At 27.3% G+C, this 18463-nt stretch overlaps 2 protein-coding genes across 2 annotated transcripts; one reads left to right on the forward strand and one right to left on the reverse strand.

Moving 5' to 3' along the window:
• Positions 1 to 1679: 1679 nt before the first annotated feature.
• PF3D7_0632400 (rifin) lies at positions 1680 to 3043 on the forward strand (the record flags this gene model as incomplete). The annotated part of the gene is made up of 2 exons (XM_961211.1): positions 1680 to 1733; positions 1964 to 3043. The coding sequence occupies 2 exons, from the start codon at positions 1680 to 1682 to the stop codon at positions 3041 to 3043; spliced, it is 1134 nt and encodes a 377-aa protein (XP_966304.1).
• A 1858-nt stretch (positions 3044 to 4901) lies between these two features.
• Positions 4902 to 17386, reverse strand: PF3D7_0632500 (erythrocyte membrane protein 1, PfEMP1; the record flags this gene model as incomplete). Its single annotated transcript, XM_961212.1, has 2 exons — positions 4902 to 6380; positions 7001 to 17386. 2 exons carry the CDS (start codon positions 17384 to 17386, stop codon positions 4902 to 4904), a joined length of 11865 nt encoding a protein of 3954 aa, XP_966305.1.
• Between the last annotated feature and the right edge of the window lie 1077 nt (positions 17387 to 18463).

Genomic DNA, 18463 nt, shown 5'->3' on the forward strand with positions numbered 1-18463 from the left:
TCTATGTCATTTGTACGATATTATTTTTATAATTTGTATAATACATAATTATTATTATTTTACATTAAAATATCATGTGTAAAATAAATGTTATGTTAATTAATTTTTATCTTCTTTTCTTTTATTTTTTGCCCTTTTAATAAAATATGTGTTATATTATTACGGGACACATTAGAAAAAATGTAATATATTTATAATTGTTTTTATATGCTAACGACAAAAATATTACCAACACGATATATCTATATATGAACACATTATAACATAAGAATAATGAATTAATCTAATCGTACAATAAGCATTATTATAAAATAGTAATAATATGATATATAATATATAATAATTGTATTGGTATAACAATATTTATATGATATCAATTTTTTTTTTTTTTTTTTTTTTTGGTATTCATAAGTACTTTGATCATGATTATTGGAAATAACTTCATTTTAAGAAATATGAAGAATTTTTTTTTCTTTAACGTTTCTAATTACGTATAAAATAAAAATAAATGATTCCTTGTTTTTTCATAATATATATAATGTAGTGTTATTTGTTTATTGTATAATAATATAATTATTATAATATATAGTAATTAATTATTTTGTTACAACATGTAATATTACAATTAATGTATGATAAATTGTGAAAAACTATTAGTGTTTTAACAAATATATATATATAATAATAATTATAAATAGAATATATTTGTATAACGTATAACACTACATAAAACAAACAATGTACTATTTTATTATATGTACAATTTCTCATATTTGTAACTTCTTTTTTATTTTTGTTGTTACTTAATAACAATAATAAATAAAAATATATTTTTTATCATAATAATATGATTTAGTACTTTAGTAATAAATAAATATTTTAAATGCTTTTAAATATTTTTATAAAAAAAATAATATTAATCTTAGTAATAATATAGATAAATTAGAGAGAATGGTTTAACATACAATAAATTTTAGAACAGAACAAATAACGTAATATATGTAAATTGATTTAATAATATATATGTATATACTATTATTTTAAAAATATTTTATATCATTTATTATGATACAAAATATTTGTTGTTAATTTTTTTCTATAAAAACAATGTTACGAAATTATATGTTTGTATAACTATTTCATATGTATATCATATATATGTTCTTAAATATTATTATATATATATATATTTGTCATATACAATTTCTAAAACTATGGTTTTACACATTTATAAATAACTTACAATAGAAGAATACGTTGTATTATTACTTTAACGCAACATGTTATTAAAAAATATGAAAAGAATAAAAAAAAAAAAAAAAAAAATTACAATTATAATTTATTGTGTAATATAAAATAAAATTTTATTAAAAATTAAAAAAAAAAAAAAAAATTAATAAAAAATGTAAAATGTTTTCTTAAATTTTTTTTAAAATTAATTTTTTTTATTCTTTTTTTTTGTTTTAAATAAATGAGCAAATATGGTTCCACTGTAAAAAAAAAAAAAATATATTTACATAATGGGAAAATAATTGTTAATTATATTAAATAAATTATAATCATATTTTATGTTAAACATTTTTATTTAATTTATTTATAATATAAAATAAAGTATTTTATGTGATTTTTTTAGTTATAATATTTATCAAAAAATAATATACGTATCACAATTAAAAAAAATGAAAGTCCATTATATTAATATATTATTGTTTGCTCTTCCATTAAATATATTGGTAATTCCATGTCACATATATATTAAAGAGGATTAATATAATCATATTATAATATAATATATATATTTATATATAAATATATTACGATATCGTATATATAATTTTTATATATATATAGTCCAAATATACATATATATATAAACATAAAAACATACATATTTATAACATATATATATAAAATAAAAAAGAACTAATTATAATATACATATATATGTGACCATTTTGTATAGATATATAATCAAAGGAACCATAAAAGCACCACACATCATACATTAAAAATACCAACCACCAGGTTATTATGCGAGTGCGACCTATATATTCCTAATTATGATAATGATCCACAAATGAAAAAAATAATGGAAAATTTTGATCGTCAAACCTCACAAAGGTTTCACGAATATGACGAAAGGATGAAAACTACACGCCAAAAATGTAAAGATAAATGCGATAAAGAAATCCAAAAAATTATATTAAAAGATAAAATCGACAAGGAATTAACCGAAAAGTTTGCTACGTTACAAACTGATATACAAAATGATGCTATTCCCACATGTGTTTGCGAAAAATCCTTAGCAGATAAAGTGGAAAAAACATGTTTAAAATGTGGAGGTGTGTTGGGAGGTGGTGTGACACCTGCTTGGGGTTTGATCAGCGGTATTGTTTATACTGGATGGAAAGCAGCAGCGTTGGCAGCTGCTAAGAAACTTGCCGCAGAAGCTGGTGCAGCTGAGGGTGCTTCTCAGGGTGCTGCGGCGGGTGCGACTAGACTTATTGAATTAATACAATCAACATTTCAGGTCCAAAATATAGCTGGACAGTCATTAGAATCAATTTTTACTGCTCAAACTTATACTGATGTCTCAAACATTACTAAAGCCCTTTTTAACGAATATGCAGAAATATGTCTACCTATTTTCACTGACTCAGTCCCTGTTCGCGGCGTTCGCTATAACATTAGTAGTCCTATTTGCACTTTTGTGGAGGAAGGAATTTTAGCTACATCGAGAGATAAGGGTGGTTCACCTATAACGTTTATAGAAAAAAAAGTAGAAACTATGGTGTCAAAAGCCGAAGGGGTTGCTACTGCCAGAGCTGCTGATGTGGCTGCCGCTAAAACAGCAGAATTTGAAGCAACAAAGGTGGGTGCGGTAGAAGCTACATATGCAGGTTACCACACTACTATCATTGCTTCCATTATTGCAATATTAATTATAGTTTTAATTATGGTAATAATATATTTAATTTTACGTTATAGACGAAAAAAAAAAATGAAGAAAAAACTTCAATATATAAAATTATTAGAAGAATAGATATGATGTGTTTGGTAGTTTTTGATGTTGGCATGACGTTTGGTACACGTACAGTTTTTCTTTGAATGTACCGTGTGTTTTTTTTCATTATTAATAACTATATATTTTTATATGTATTGCGCTTTTATATATAATTTATTTTTCTATAATTTTATTTATTTATTTATTTATTTATTTATTTTCTAAAACTCTTTTAATTAATAAACAATGTAATTTTTAATTTATATAAAATACTTATACGTATTATAATATATTATTTTTTTAAAACATAATGTAACGTATATTTTTTAAATACCTCATATGTTTTTCAAAGGAATATATATCAAAAAAAACAATAAAACTTATGATTATTATAATTATGATTATTATGATTACTATTATTATAAATATTTTAAGAAACATATTATTCAAAATATTATATCTATATTTATATAATTTAAATTAAAACCAATAAGTATATTATTTCAATTCAGAATTATCTTCCTTAAGAAACCTATCATATTATATATTATGTTATTTATATTTATTTCATAATATATTTTATTATTTTTTTTAATTATTTTTTATTAGAAATACTACTAATACAATGAATTCAAAAAATAGTCAACATATAACAAAATATAATAATTACACGTAATATAACAAATAGATACAATACATAAAAAACCAATAAAAACACAAAAAACAAATCAAATTAATAAAAATAGAACACAATAAAAAAAAGAATAATGTATATTTTTTATTTTAATATAATAATACACTTTTTCTTTATTTTGCTTTGTAATTTTTATTATGTTGTTTTATTTAGTATAATATGTAGATATTTTTTGTTTTTATATATATATATTTATTTGATAATATGTATATATTTATGAGATATAATTTCATATATATTTCATAATTTATATTGTTCTTTTTAATTTTTTTTTAAGTGTTATTTGTTTCTATATTACGGTATGCATTGATTTATTATCATTATATTTTTATATATATTAAGTGGCAAAAAAAGAAAAAAAAAAAAAAAATTTGTTTATTAAATATTTTTTCTTCTGTAAAATGTTTTCCATTTTTGTTTATATTTATATTTATATATTTTTTTTTTTTTTTTTTTTTTTTTGTTATTTTTTATATATATGAAAGTTGTATGATATATTTAAAATTTTTTTTTTTTTTTTTTTTTTTTGTTATTTTTTATATATATGAAATTTATATGATATATTTCAAATTTTTCTTTTTTTTTTTTTTTTTTTTTATTATTTTATTTGTATACACATTTAGGAAAAAAAAATTATAATAATAATTTTTATATATATATATATTTTTTTTTTTTTTTTTTTAATATAATAAAAAGTAAAAATTATAAAATAAAAAATAAAAATATTAAATTTTTAAAGTACTGTTATCACTAATAAAATTAATAGTTATACTGTTAATTACTACTTCTAATAATATTACTATTAATAGTAGTATTAATAACAATAATACAAATAGTAATATATTATTATATTCAATGCGTTTCCAATAGTTTATGTTTTTTAATTTAAATAATTTTAACTATTATTGTTATCATATTAAATATATATATATAATACAATATAATTATGATATATATATGTACATATATATAATATAATTTGTAACACTAAAAATTAAATACAAAAAAAAAAAAAAATACACAAACAAAAAATATAATATAACATGAACAATTAAAAAATATAACATAATACACAAATATAAAATATAATATAATACACAAATCAAATATAATATAACATCAACAAATAAAAAATATAATATAATGCACACATAAAAAAAAAAAAATCAAACATATATATATATATATACATACATATATATATTATATATCCCATACATCCGATATAGGATATTTCTCTTTAACCAATTTCGTATTTACATCCATTTCAATTTGTACTTTACTAGGAACATCCATAGCATTAGTATCCACAGTTGATGTATCATGATCATGTACATCATAATAAATATCATCGTCATACATATCATAATAGTAGGGTTCATTAAATGGTTTGTCCAGATCCTCCAAGATAGTATCCATAGAAGAATTGTCAGGGTTACTATCCACGTAGGTGTCATCCACTTGGTTGGGGTTACTATCCACATATGTAAACTCATTTGTAGTTTTGGGATTATTCATATCTATCTGTATAGAAACATCAGTATTTAACACGTATGGTATGTCACTATGTATGTTGTTATCACTAGGTATGTCACTTAGTTTACCACTAGGTATGTCACTAGTTGGTGGGGTATTACCACTAGGGTTAATATTACCACTATTGTTATTATCTTTATTCCATTGTTCATTCAATTTATCTAACAATTCTTCCTTGGTATTCCACTTCTCGCACATATCTCTATGTCTATCTAACCATGTATGGAACAAATTTAGTTGGTTGTGGATGGGGTCACTATTTGTATGTTTTGCAACACTATGTGTACTCGTATGTTTCACATGATTTGTTCCAAATAATTCATTTTCTTTTCGTTTTAATAATTCATCATATATATCAATATGTGCGTTACCACTTAATGTGTCATTAATTAAATCTATACCACTATAAGGATGATGGTTATCACTAATTCGATCATTTTTATCACTATAAGGACCACGGTTATCACTTGTTGGATCAATACCACTGTATACATTATTTTGACCACTGTATAAATTATTTTTACCATTGTATAAATCATTATTACCACTGTTAGTACTCATATCGTAATTGTATTCTTCTCCAGTATATAAATTTCTATCATGAATAGACATAATAAAAGGTTTTTCTTCCACATTATGACGTGACGTGGTAGTAATATTGGTATTTGTTGAACTATTTCCACTTGTATAATCATTTGGTACATCATTTGGTTGTTCACTTTGTATATATTGTGATATAAATTCATCTTTCAATGTATTCCACTCATTATCTGTAAGTTTATTGTTAGGTGTATCACCACTTGGTATATCATTTTGTGTATCACTAGGTGTGTCACTAGTTGGTGTGTTGTTACCACTAGGTTCAAGTACGACTTCGATCAATGTTTTGTATTTTGGTGATTTATATGGATATATATCATTAATATCCAATTCTTCATACTCACTTTCTGAGGAAGTTATATCAGTTGTATCTTCGTAGTAGTGTCCACTATCACTATCTCCTTCCATATAAATGTATGTTTTACCTTTATATCGATCACTAACATAGGGGATATAACGATTGCTTGATTTCAATGTAGGTATATCATGATCACCTTTGGGTATATTAATAACACTGAATAGGTCCACGGGAGCTTGTGTTTTTTTCTAAAATAATAAAAGAGGTATGTATGTATATGTATGTAGGTATGTGTGTAGGTAAGTATATGTGTATGTATATGTAAATTTGATTATGTATATAATATATGTATATATATATGTGTATATGTATGTGTATGAATAAAATATTTTTTTTTTTTTTTTTTTTTTTTTTTTTTTTTTTTTAATTTTTTTATTTTTTAATTTTTTAATTTCTTTTTTCTTTTATGATATATATATTTTTTTTTTTTAACATTTTTTTTTTCTTTTTTTTTTTTTTATTTAATAAATTTTTTTTTATTTTATTTCTAATAAATTTTTTTTATAATCATTTTTTTTATTAATATAATTTTTTTTTAATTTTTTTTGATAAAATTTTTCATTTTTTATTTTATCAAAATTTATATTTTTATTTTAATTTTTATTATTTTTAAAATATTTTTCTCCTTTTTTTTTTTTTTTTTTTTATTTTAATAAATTTTTTTTTATATTTCTTTTTTAATATAAATACATATATATAAAATATATATAAAACACATACATATACACAAATATATATCCAAACATACTAACAGATACATATACACAAAACACATATATATATACATAAGTACCACTATATTTATTACCTTCAAAAATAAAAAAGCTATCGATCCTAATGCTAACGCCACTCCAAAAGGAATGGTTTTTTCCAGAATGTCACGATTGAACGGTTCGTCCGAAGGAAGGGGTTCTACCTCAGGTTTTTTTGCTTCTGGTACAGCTGGCTTTTTAGGTTTTACTTCAGGTGTTGTGGGAATCATTTTTTTGCAATCACATTTACCTTTAAGTGCTTTATCAGCGATTGATTCATAAGGATTTTTCCATCTTGTTTCATCCTTAAAATATTCAGAGAGACAATGAACGTTCAAGAATTCTTCGGCATCTTTATTATTTAGTACCTTTTTAAATTGATTATCATATTTATCCTTTTGAATATAATATTCTTTCTTTTTTGATAAAACGTAACTTTTATATTCTTCACAAGCTTTAGTACATTTAGTTTCTTTAACAGTTCCATTAGATGTATCACATTCAGCCTTCTGGCATTCAGTGACCATCTTATCATACAATGTTTTTCTTTTTATACAAAAAATTTCAGTCCATTCCTGGAACCATCGTAAAAATTGAGGAACACGTTCAATATCAGGAAACCTGCAATTTTCGCTCTTTTTTGTATCACCACCAGCTTCTCTATATCCACATAGCATGGATTCCCATACATGATATTTATTTAAGTCCCACCACGTTTCACGATTAATTTCAGTATATTTCATACCTCTAAATATTTTAGCTATATTATCTGATGTCGGACTTTCCATCATATCATTACCTTTTACAACACTTCCTATATCGGAAAAACTATATTTCATTGCTTGATGAAGTTTACTATTATCATCTTTATATACTTTTTTTAATCTTTTAGCTTCAGCAAATGCAGATTTACAAATGAACGTCTTGAGGTTATTTATATCATTTCTTAAACGAAGAAATTTATTAACATCAATTCTTAGACATAAATGTCGTCTTCTAGGAGGTACCAATACACCCAAATTAGTTGTTTTATTATCTTTAACAAATGATGAATTCCAATCATTATCATCATCATGTGACACCCCCCTACATGGAATATTTCCATATTGACTACATTCAATGTCTTCAGGACATTCAGGATTCAATCCTTTGTATCTATAAGCTGTATCTTCCAAAAAACTTGGAATTTGAGCTTTATCCAATATATCTTCATATATATGATATCCTTCATCTTTGCTTTTTTTATGTGTTTGCTCTATATCTTTAAAACTACATATACATTTAGAACAATTTTGTTTTAAATATTCATAGGCAGTTAATTTTTTAACATTCTCATTCATGGTACCCTTAACCTCATTAAATTTGCTGGACAAACGTTCCCAGTCAGGTATTCTATTATTGCTCCATATTTCATATTTTCCCAAACCTTGTAAACAATTAGGATGTACATCAATTCTATTTTCAATTATTCCATATTTATCAAAATGGGTCATACAAGGTATTTGCATATTTAATTTTAATTGTTGTTTTTCTTTACAGTATTGTGTTCCCCATTCAGTTAGCCATCGTAAAAATTGATGAGTACTTTCTTCAGTAGGGATATTGCAGTCATTAGGTTTAATTTCTCCTCCAGCCAGTTTATATCCGCATAACATAGCCTCCCATACATGTTTTTTATTTTGTTCCCACCATTTCTCAGGTGTCTCAGGATTATTTCCTGTTTTGTCAAGTACTTTTTCTAATTTACCTTTAATTTTTTTGTATGTCATATCGTCCATCATATCGTTTCCTTTAATTATATCACCAATATCAGCAAAAGTGTATTTTATTGCTTGTAAACTTTCATTTTTGTTCTCATAATTGTTAAACAAAAATTTCGCTTCACTGGCTGCAGCATAAAAAAGGTCATCTTTGAATTTACTAATATCTCCTTTTCTATAATTTTTTTTGATGATTATATTTCTAAGACATAAATGTCTTCTTCTAGGAGGTATTAACGTATTTGTTCCAAACCAATGGTCTAGAGAATTGCTATATTTTAAATCACCACATATTCGTCGTTTTTTATATTTATTACATATATTTTTATTATTATTGATATTATTTGGACATTTATCTAGATCATTAACTTTATCGTCATGTGCTTTTGACGTTTTACAATCACATTCATCTTTAACATCATCAGGAGGATGTTCAAACATTTTAAGAACGCTAATTTCAGTCTTATTTTCAAAACACGAATAATTTGAATTACATTTATCTTTTAAAAATGTGAAGGCATCTTTTTTTTCATATTTAGGATATGAGGACTTTATAATTTCGTATTCTTTTTTTTGATTTTCATATTGTTTTTTGAAATTATTTAGAAATTCCCTATAATTTTTACATGCTTTTTCGCATTTTTTCTTTTTCTCTTCATCTGTACCGTCACATGTGCCCCTTGCACATTCTTCATTCAACTGTTTTAACTCTTTCTCATGTCGTATACAAAAATTTTGTCCCCATTCAACAAACCATCTTAAAAACGAATATTCATCATCAGTAGTAGGCAATGTACATAAATCAACATCATTTGGTAAACTATTCATATCACCTCCTATTGCATCTTTGTATCCACATATCATAGCTTTCCAAACATCAATTCGTATTGATTCCCATAACTTTTGACGTTTTACATCATCGTCATCTAAAGAAGATACAATGGTTTTTGTAGTTGATATATTATGATTTTTAGCAAAATTCATAATTTTTGGATCTATTTTTTTCTTATCTTCATAATCCCATAAAATATCTTCTTTAACTATAGTACCATAATCTGCGTAAGATCTTTCCATAGCTTCTAAGGTATATGTTTTTACCTCATCATTCGATAATGCAGAACCGTTTTTTCCAAGCGTAGCCTTATTTTTGCTATAGTACTCGTATAAACATTTTCCTTCATTATAGGCACATTTTGTGAATGCTTTAATAAGTTCATTTTTATCTGTATTATTTTCTTTTAAATCTTTTAATGGTTCAAGATACAATTGATGTGCTCTAGGAGAAATATACACATTGGGGTAAAAGCGTCCTGCTCTATGATTGTGCGCTTCCAACCCTATCAAATTGGTTTTAGTTTTAGATGTACTAGTTTTAAAAAGAGTTCTAAAATTTCCACACTTCGGTTCTTTCTTATCATCACACAAAATATCGGAATCTGTTTTGGGTTTCTCCGGCATATCACTTGGACAAAAATCTGGACTCATTTTTTCCTGGGTGGATGTGTCATCATCAAGGAGAGAGGTTTCTTCTTCGTCACTATGGGGGGGGATTTCATCACAAGCTGTTTTGCCATTAGGGTTGTGTTTGTTTTGACAAGATGTTATTTTGTCTTGAAGTTTAGAAATTAAATTTGTTATAAAATCGCCCTTATTACAGTTTTCTGCTTTCTGATCCTTAACATCTTTAAGATTATCACCAGTACATCCCCATAATTGTTCCCATTCATTTTGATCAATCACTTCTTGGGCTCTCTTATAATCGCTGTCAAAGAGTCCCTCTTGAAGAAAAATTTTGATCGCATAAGCAATATGCTCATTAGTATTTCCGAAATTTTCCTTATAATATTTTTTTATGATTTCCCATTCTGTAGATTTGTTTTTTAACCATTTGTCTACACAGTCACAATTACCTTTACATCCTTGTTTGCACGAATTTACATCATTTGTACATGGTTTAATTTTTTCTTTTGATTTGTTATAATATTGTATGAAATCAGTTATCCAACGGTGAAACAATATATTAAATGGAAATTTGTTATCATAATATTTAGAGTCAGCAGCATTATTTAACTTACATTGATGTACTTCACCCGTTTTTTTTTGACATATCCATTTTTGTTTTCTTAAATCTTTATACATTTCATATGTTGGACAACCCTTCTTTATTTCATTGTCATTATCATGAATTGCAGCATCATTTATAAGTATATCAAAATCAGTTGACTCGCCTAGGTTGGTTAGATTGTTTTCACTATTAGCAGCACATTGACTTCTACCACGACAAATAACTCCATTCAAAGGACACGCTTTACAATACGTTGAAGGAGAAAATGTTTCGTGCGGATTCTTAAAATTTAATTTATTATTTTTATCGTCATTAGCTTTATCAGGTTTGCAATGATTGAGTGATGTGAAAAAATCTGCAGCAGACGAATAAGGTTTTATATTTTCATACAATTGCTTATAAGATTGTTTATTCAAAAAAGATATTACATTTTCATGTTCGTTAACATATTTACTTTTTTGTTTATCATATTCATTTTTTTTTTTTACTATCCATGTTTTATAATTTCTACATTCTTTCATACAATCACGACAATTTAAATTTGCATTAATGCTATTATATGTACCTTTTTCATCATCACAATGATAGCCATCACCACTACAATATTTATTATAACCACTATAATTTACTCCACGACATTCTTTTTCAAGTTTTTTTAATTTATCTGTTCGTTTTTTACAAAATTCTTCTCCCCACTCCTCTAACCAACGAAAATATGTGGGTCTACGTGCAAATTGTTCTAATTTGGTATTAACACTAGGACCAGTTTTTGAAGGGAATGTCACTTTTTCATACATGTTGTTCTTGGAAGGGTCAGTAAGTTGCGTATACACACCTTGAATATTATGTTTTGTTTTGGTATCATAACTTAGACCACATAACATTCCATTCCATATAGATGGACCATGATTTTTCCACCATTTTTCACGTTCTTCATCAGATTTGTTGCCTCCATTATTAAAAACCCTACCTATATTAGTTTTCACTGTACCCATATCAATACCTATATACTTCCCAAATAATATATCTTTATAATCACCAAACGTATAGAACATTTGCCTTTTAAAGTCATCAGGAATTGTTCCATTTTTTAATTGTTTTTGGAGATTTTCTTCGATTGATGTATCATCTTGGCCGAATAATGAAATTTTTCCATCTATTTCATCTTTTTCTTTTATTTCTCTTACTTTCTCTTTTTTAAATTTATGCCACTGAAAAAATGTTTCAATAGCCGCCATTTCAATAAATATACGTCGTAACTCCACTTGTGACTCGTTACCACTAAGTGATTGTAACGGTTGTATATACATTTGTTGTCGTCGTGGGGGAATGCATGTCGCGGATGCGCCAGCTTCCGGCGAGGTCGATAACGTCGACGAAGCGACGGGGGCGGGGGGGGACGACCTAGTGGTGTTACTACTATCATTTATACATTTCCATTGTGTATATTTTTCTTTTCCATTTTTATATTTTGTTGAACAAGCTTCAGTAAATTTGTTATCATCTTTATTTTCAAAAAGGTCTTTTACTATGTCGCATGGTTTTGGTGGATCTGGACATTTACATCTACCTTTGACTTCTTTTGGTTCTTTATCCAATGATTGAGGCATAATAGAATTGTGGGTTTCTAATGCATCACTAGAATCTTCATTATGTTGTTGTGATCTTTGTTCCATACAACTGCAGGACCCATCGGGACAAAGTTTTTTCAACGATTTGTTTAAATATTCATAAGCATATGATGAAACAGTTACGTCATCTTTAGCAGAAGAATTATCTTTATACATTCCTGTTGATATATCATAAAAATATTTTTTGCTTTGTTTATCATAATATCCTTTCCATTTTTCAATAAATGCTTGATATTTTTCACACGCACTTTTACATTTTTTTTTTTCTTCTTCCGATTGTTCGCATATTCCATTTGGGCACGCCTCTTGTAAAGTGACCAATTGTTCCTTTTGTTGCTGACAAAAGTCGTCTCCCCATTCTGTAAACCAACGTAAAAACTGGGGGGTTTTCGCAAAGTCTTCGAGGGTGGTGGAATTGTTGCCACTGAATTTGACGAGGGAGTAGTTGTACGTTTCGGTAAGTGTCTTTTTGTTGTTTGCAATTTTTTCTAAGGCACATAACATTCCTTGCCATATATCATTTTTATTTGTTTCCCAAAATTTTTTACGTTTTTCTTTATCTCCTTCTTTATGTGGTCCATTATTTCTATTAAAAACTTTTTGTATATTATTTTTAACGATTTTTATAGGGTCTTTTTTTGCAGATATATCCGTATTTAAACATAAATCTCTATAATCTCCAAACGTATAGATCATGGATCTCAAAAATTCCGAAGGGATCTCTCCTTGTTCTAATTTTTTCTCTGCATCAACATTCTTATCCTTTTTGTATTTATACCATAACCAAAAAGTTTCTATTGCTGCACAGTTAATAAATGCTTCTCTCAATTGTTGTTCTGTACCAGTTTCATTAGATTCTTTTAAATTGTGTATGCATAATGATTGCCTTCTAGGTGGCATACACGCTCCCTTATGTGAATCATCAATTTGATTAGAACAGTTCCACGTGTTCCCATTACCTTTTGGTTTACATCCATTTATTTCTGTTGTTTCACCATCCTTACCTTTCAGAAGCCCCTTCACCTTCTCGCACACATCCTCTTCATCTTCTTTTTTTTTCGGAGGCACTTGTGGCCTACTTTCACACTCACACGCCTCATCATGATCTTTAGGTGTATTTTTAAACGCATAATTCTTGTTATTTGTACCGGAACCAGTAGTTGGGATGACGCCATTTTTTTTTTCACAAAATTGGGTTTGTACGTTGCACCCTACATTTCCTATTTCCTGGTGTATGTACCCTGCGGCGGAACTATAGGGGGAGGTGAGTGTAGGGTCGGTATTAGTAACATCGATTGAGCGTTTAGAGCGTTGGGAGGCACTTCTATTAATTTCTTTTTGTAATTCTTTGAAGAATTCTACCACTTGTTGATAGTCGGGATCGTCATCAGGAAAAGCAGTACGAGCAAAAGCAGTTTTTGCTTGTAGGTATAATTCTTCGTATTTTTTTGATATTACCTTCCATTGATCTGCCCATTTTTTTATTTTTTGTTCATATTCTTCACATGCTTTTGTGCACGTGTTACAATCATTATTATCTCTCGTACAATTATCCTTATTAGGCCCTGTACACTTACCACACTGATCCTGTAGCGTCTCATACGCCTGTGACTGCTCTTTGCAGAACCATTCTGCCCATTCGGTCATCCAACGTAAACGTTGAGGAATATAATCTTCTATTGGGATACCACTACATGGGATTTTGCTGTTTTTTGTTGCACATTTCATTGCTTTCCATACTTTATATCTATTTGCTTCCCACCAATCTTTACGTAAATCTAAATATTTACCATCGTTGCTATATTTTTTTTGTTCTTTTTCAGGAAGTTTTTCATTAATTTTTTCAAATATGGATATCAAATGTTTTTCCATTTCTGTTGAGCCACTGTCTTTATTCCACATGTCTCTTCCTCGGATAATGTCTCCAAGATCAGCAAAACTGTAACGTATAGCACGACACATAGCCTCCTGGTCTTTTTGTTGTATTGGATCAGTTAGTTGTATATTATTTTGATCTTTATAGCGTTTTATTATCTCAGCTGCATCAGTTTTTGCTGCGAGCTGAACATCTCCCAATAATGAGTGGCTAGCCTTATCATTTTCAGTGACACTATCAACATCTAAATTTTCTAAATTCGACGTACACATGTGTTGTCGTCGGGGAGGTAAAAAGACGTCTTTGTATGACGTTTCTACTTTTTCTCCAATTTTCCATTCCGTTCCTATTTTAAATCTCTCATTGTTTCCATCTTTGCCTTTACACGGTTCACCGTCACGACGACTATCATTGGAATGCTTTGCAGTTATTTCACATAATTTTTCCTTCTTGAAGTCATCTGGATTACCTTCATGTTTATATTCACCTTTTGATGCATTGGCTCTCAACAAACTTCTACCAGCACGAATAGCCAATTGTGTCTTTGCCTTGTGATGCATTAGTTGTGCCACTTTGTTGGCAAGCGAAGGATAACTACCACTAGGAGTAGCACATGGATTACTGACGTAAACTTCTTCTTCGTGGTCGTCGTCACATTCGTCGTTTCCGCCGCCTTCCTCCTCATCTTCGTGAATTTCTAGGCATAATTCGGCGTCGTCTTCTTCGTGTTGGATCAACCAATCAATTGTATTCTTCTTTTGATTGTCGGCACCAGCTGTTTCTTCTTCTTGAGTTTCTTCATTTTCTTCATCTTCCAACAGTGCCTTAATGTGTTTTATTTCATTTGCATCCCCATAACCCTCTTTAATACTTGTCAAAAGTTCGTCTTTCTTCAAAAGTTCGTCAAGAACATAATCGTAACGAATTTGGCCAAGAATTAATTCTTGCTTGCCAAAATCTTGCTTGCGAAATTGTTGTTTTATTGGGTCCCATTCTTGTTCTTTTTTTTGTGCAACCCATTTTTCAAAACAACCACAATTATCCTTACAATTATTTTTTTTACATGTGTTGCCATTCTTTTTTTCTAAACATCTCTGAAGTTTTTTTTTCCAATGTATGGAATCTTTTAACATATGTGCAACCCAATAGTAAAAAAAATCATGGAATGTCTTTTGGAATTGATCAGGTTCAATTTGAGAATTGGTTTCACTTACATGTTTTTCGTTTTTCAATATACATAATCCACCTGCATTAAGTGGATTTCCATCGGCGTCGTCATCGTCAACGTCACCGTGTTTTTCTATATCTTTCTCTTCATAACATTGCCATGGTTCACACAAAGAAGGATCACTATTACCACCACAATCACCACTACCAGTACCATCTTTTTTATCACAAAACGCCTTTAATTTTGTTTCAATATCTTCATGTCCTTCACCACTTTTAAGGATTGTAATATTAGTAGGTTTTGCGTACTCATTAGGCTTATAAAGGTTTATACTCTTGCATTCTTGAATTTTATGTTTCTCTTTCCAATCATTAACATTACGTTCGACCCCGCATGGAGGACAGGGTTGGCAATATTTTGAACGATAAAATGTTCCTTCATTTTCATTATTAGTACCACTATCACCACTAGTACCACCACCACTAGTACTACTAGTACCAGCAGCACCACCACTAGCACTACTACTTTTAACGTTTTCAAAACTAATTCTTCCTCCTTTGTCGTCTTGAACTTTTGTGCATACATCTTCTTTACTTAATTTTTCCAAAAAAGCATTAACATCACTATATTCACTTTTATTAAGTTCCTCATAAAATTTTTTTTCATACTCTTCATAATTAGTAGTACTTGCAGCTCGCGTTTTCCTACTACTACTTGATGCTCCATTTTCATATTTTTTTATTTCTTTATCATATATTTTTTTTTGTTTGTCAAATTGTTCTTTTTGTTTTTCTATCCAGTCAACGTAAGGATTGCATCCATACAAACAGCTAATGCATTGCTTACCATAACGTAACTTACCAATCGCTCGTTTGGTTTTTTCGCAATCGTAGCCATTACGGCTACAATATCGATCCTTACTCTCTTTATCTTCTCCACGACATGATTTTTTCACATTTTCTACTTTTATTTTTTTTTTCCTACAAAAATCTTCTGCCCATTCCTCGAACCAGCGAAGATACTGTGGCACATAGTCAAAATATGTGGGGACCTGGTCGGTGTCATGTTCGCCCTTTTCGTCCTTACAGCGGCATTTGTTACTAGCAAGAGTTGAATTTTTTTCATTATCACCACCACATGTTTTTCGAAAATATGAATAACCCCCAGCGTTGCATGTAATAGCTTTCCATACTTGGTCACGATTAGCAATCCACCAATCTTCTCGTAATTTATAATAATCTGGAGTATCATTGTAGTGATTTTTTTCTTGTATACCCAAATTTTCATATATTTTCTTGAAAATTTCTTTCAAATTTTCTTCTAATGGTTTTTTCTCTTCATTGGTGCCAAGAAATAGATCTTTTCCTCTAACGATATCACCTATATCTGCGAAACTTCGTGCCAACATAGTACACATTTTAGAAGGAGAATCATCATATGTTGCTTGATATTTTGGATAATCTTGTGTTATTGATTGTCCTTCATATTTTGCTGCAAGTAATACATCAACCAATAAATTATGAGTACTTGTAATTTGATCAGGCTTTATCTGTTCCAGATTTTGAACACACAGATGTAACCTTCTATAAGGAGCACAAAAACCAATGCTACTATCATTATCCTCTATTTTATAAGAATAACATTTTGCTCCTTTTGTATCAGAAAAACGAACACCTTGTCTACCGTAACAAGGATTCTCTTTACCACCACCACTGGTAACATTAGTATCATATATATAATTAAGTTTGCATGATTCTGACTGCGGTTTTTCATGTCGTCGTCCTGTAGGAAATGTTGCGCTTGACAAATCTCCTTTCAACGCCTCTTTATATTGGTTAGCTTCCTTTTCCACTTGGTCATGCACTTCTTTCCCTATCCTATCAAATAAATCTTTGACACTTTCATCCAGCGTACTACCACCGCTACCTCCTGGCGGCCCCATTTTTGTATCCTTCTTCTTTTTCCAGACTACATTATGTCATACGTGGTATGTGTTTGGTAGGTGTTTGGTAGGGGTATGTATGTATGTATGTATGTTATGGGAGTATAGTGATATAGTAGTATAATATTGTATTTGTTGGAATATATATATATAAGTATTATATATATATTTGTATATATATATTAATTATAATAGTTGTAATATTATAATATATATATAATATATATATTAATAAGTAATATTTAATATGTATATAATAATAATTATTAGTTTTATATATTTTAAAAAAAAAAAAATATATATTAATATTTTTATAATAAATTTAAATATTCTAACAAAAAAAAATATAATCAGAAATATTATATTTTATTTTATGTATTCCTTTATTTAAATATTTAATTAAATATATTATTTTTTTATGTTTTTTATATTTTGTAAAATTATAAATGAGAAAAAAAAAAAATACGAAAATACATACATAAAAAAAAAAAAAAAATACAAGATGTTTATATATTTAATTATAAACCTTAATATATTTTTTTTTTTTCGCCTTATTTTAATTAATTATATATATATTTTAGAGATAACAAAAGAGGCAAATATCTTCTTCTGTTTCTCTCTATCCATACTATCTATCATATATCTACATAAAAAAAATATATATGCATATATATATATATATATATATATATTTTTCATTATATTAAAAATAATACATTATAAATATAAATATAATATTTTTTATTCTTATTTTTTTTCATAATGTAATATATAATATATTATATAATACATGACATATCCTGTAGTACAACGTATATATAAGATCGAGAACAAAAGGGTATCGAAATAAAAAAAAAAAAAAAAAATACAATTACTATTAGTTTGAAAAAAACTTGTTTCTTTTATTGTGATACACAATTTTTATTGTAAATTGTTTTATATAATTGAAATACTACCAATTTTATGTTGTAATATGTATTTAATATATATATATAGAAATATGTTCTTACATACGTATTGTATACCTTCAAAAATTATTTCTCTAAACATTTGTATATAATTTACAACACAAAAAAG

This window comes from Plasmodium falciparum (assembly GCF_000002765.6).
Source record: "Plasmodium falciparum 3D7 genome assembly, chromosome: 6".
NCBI lineage: Eukaryota > Apicomplexa > Aconoidasida > Haemosporida > Plasmodiidae > Plasmodium > Plasmodium falciparum.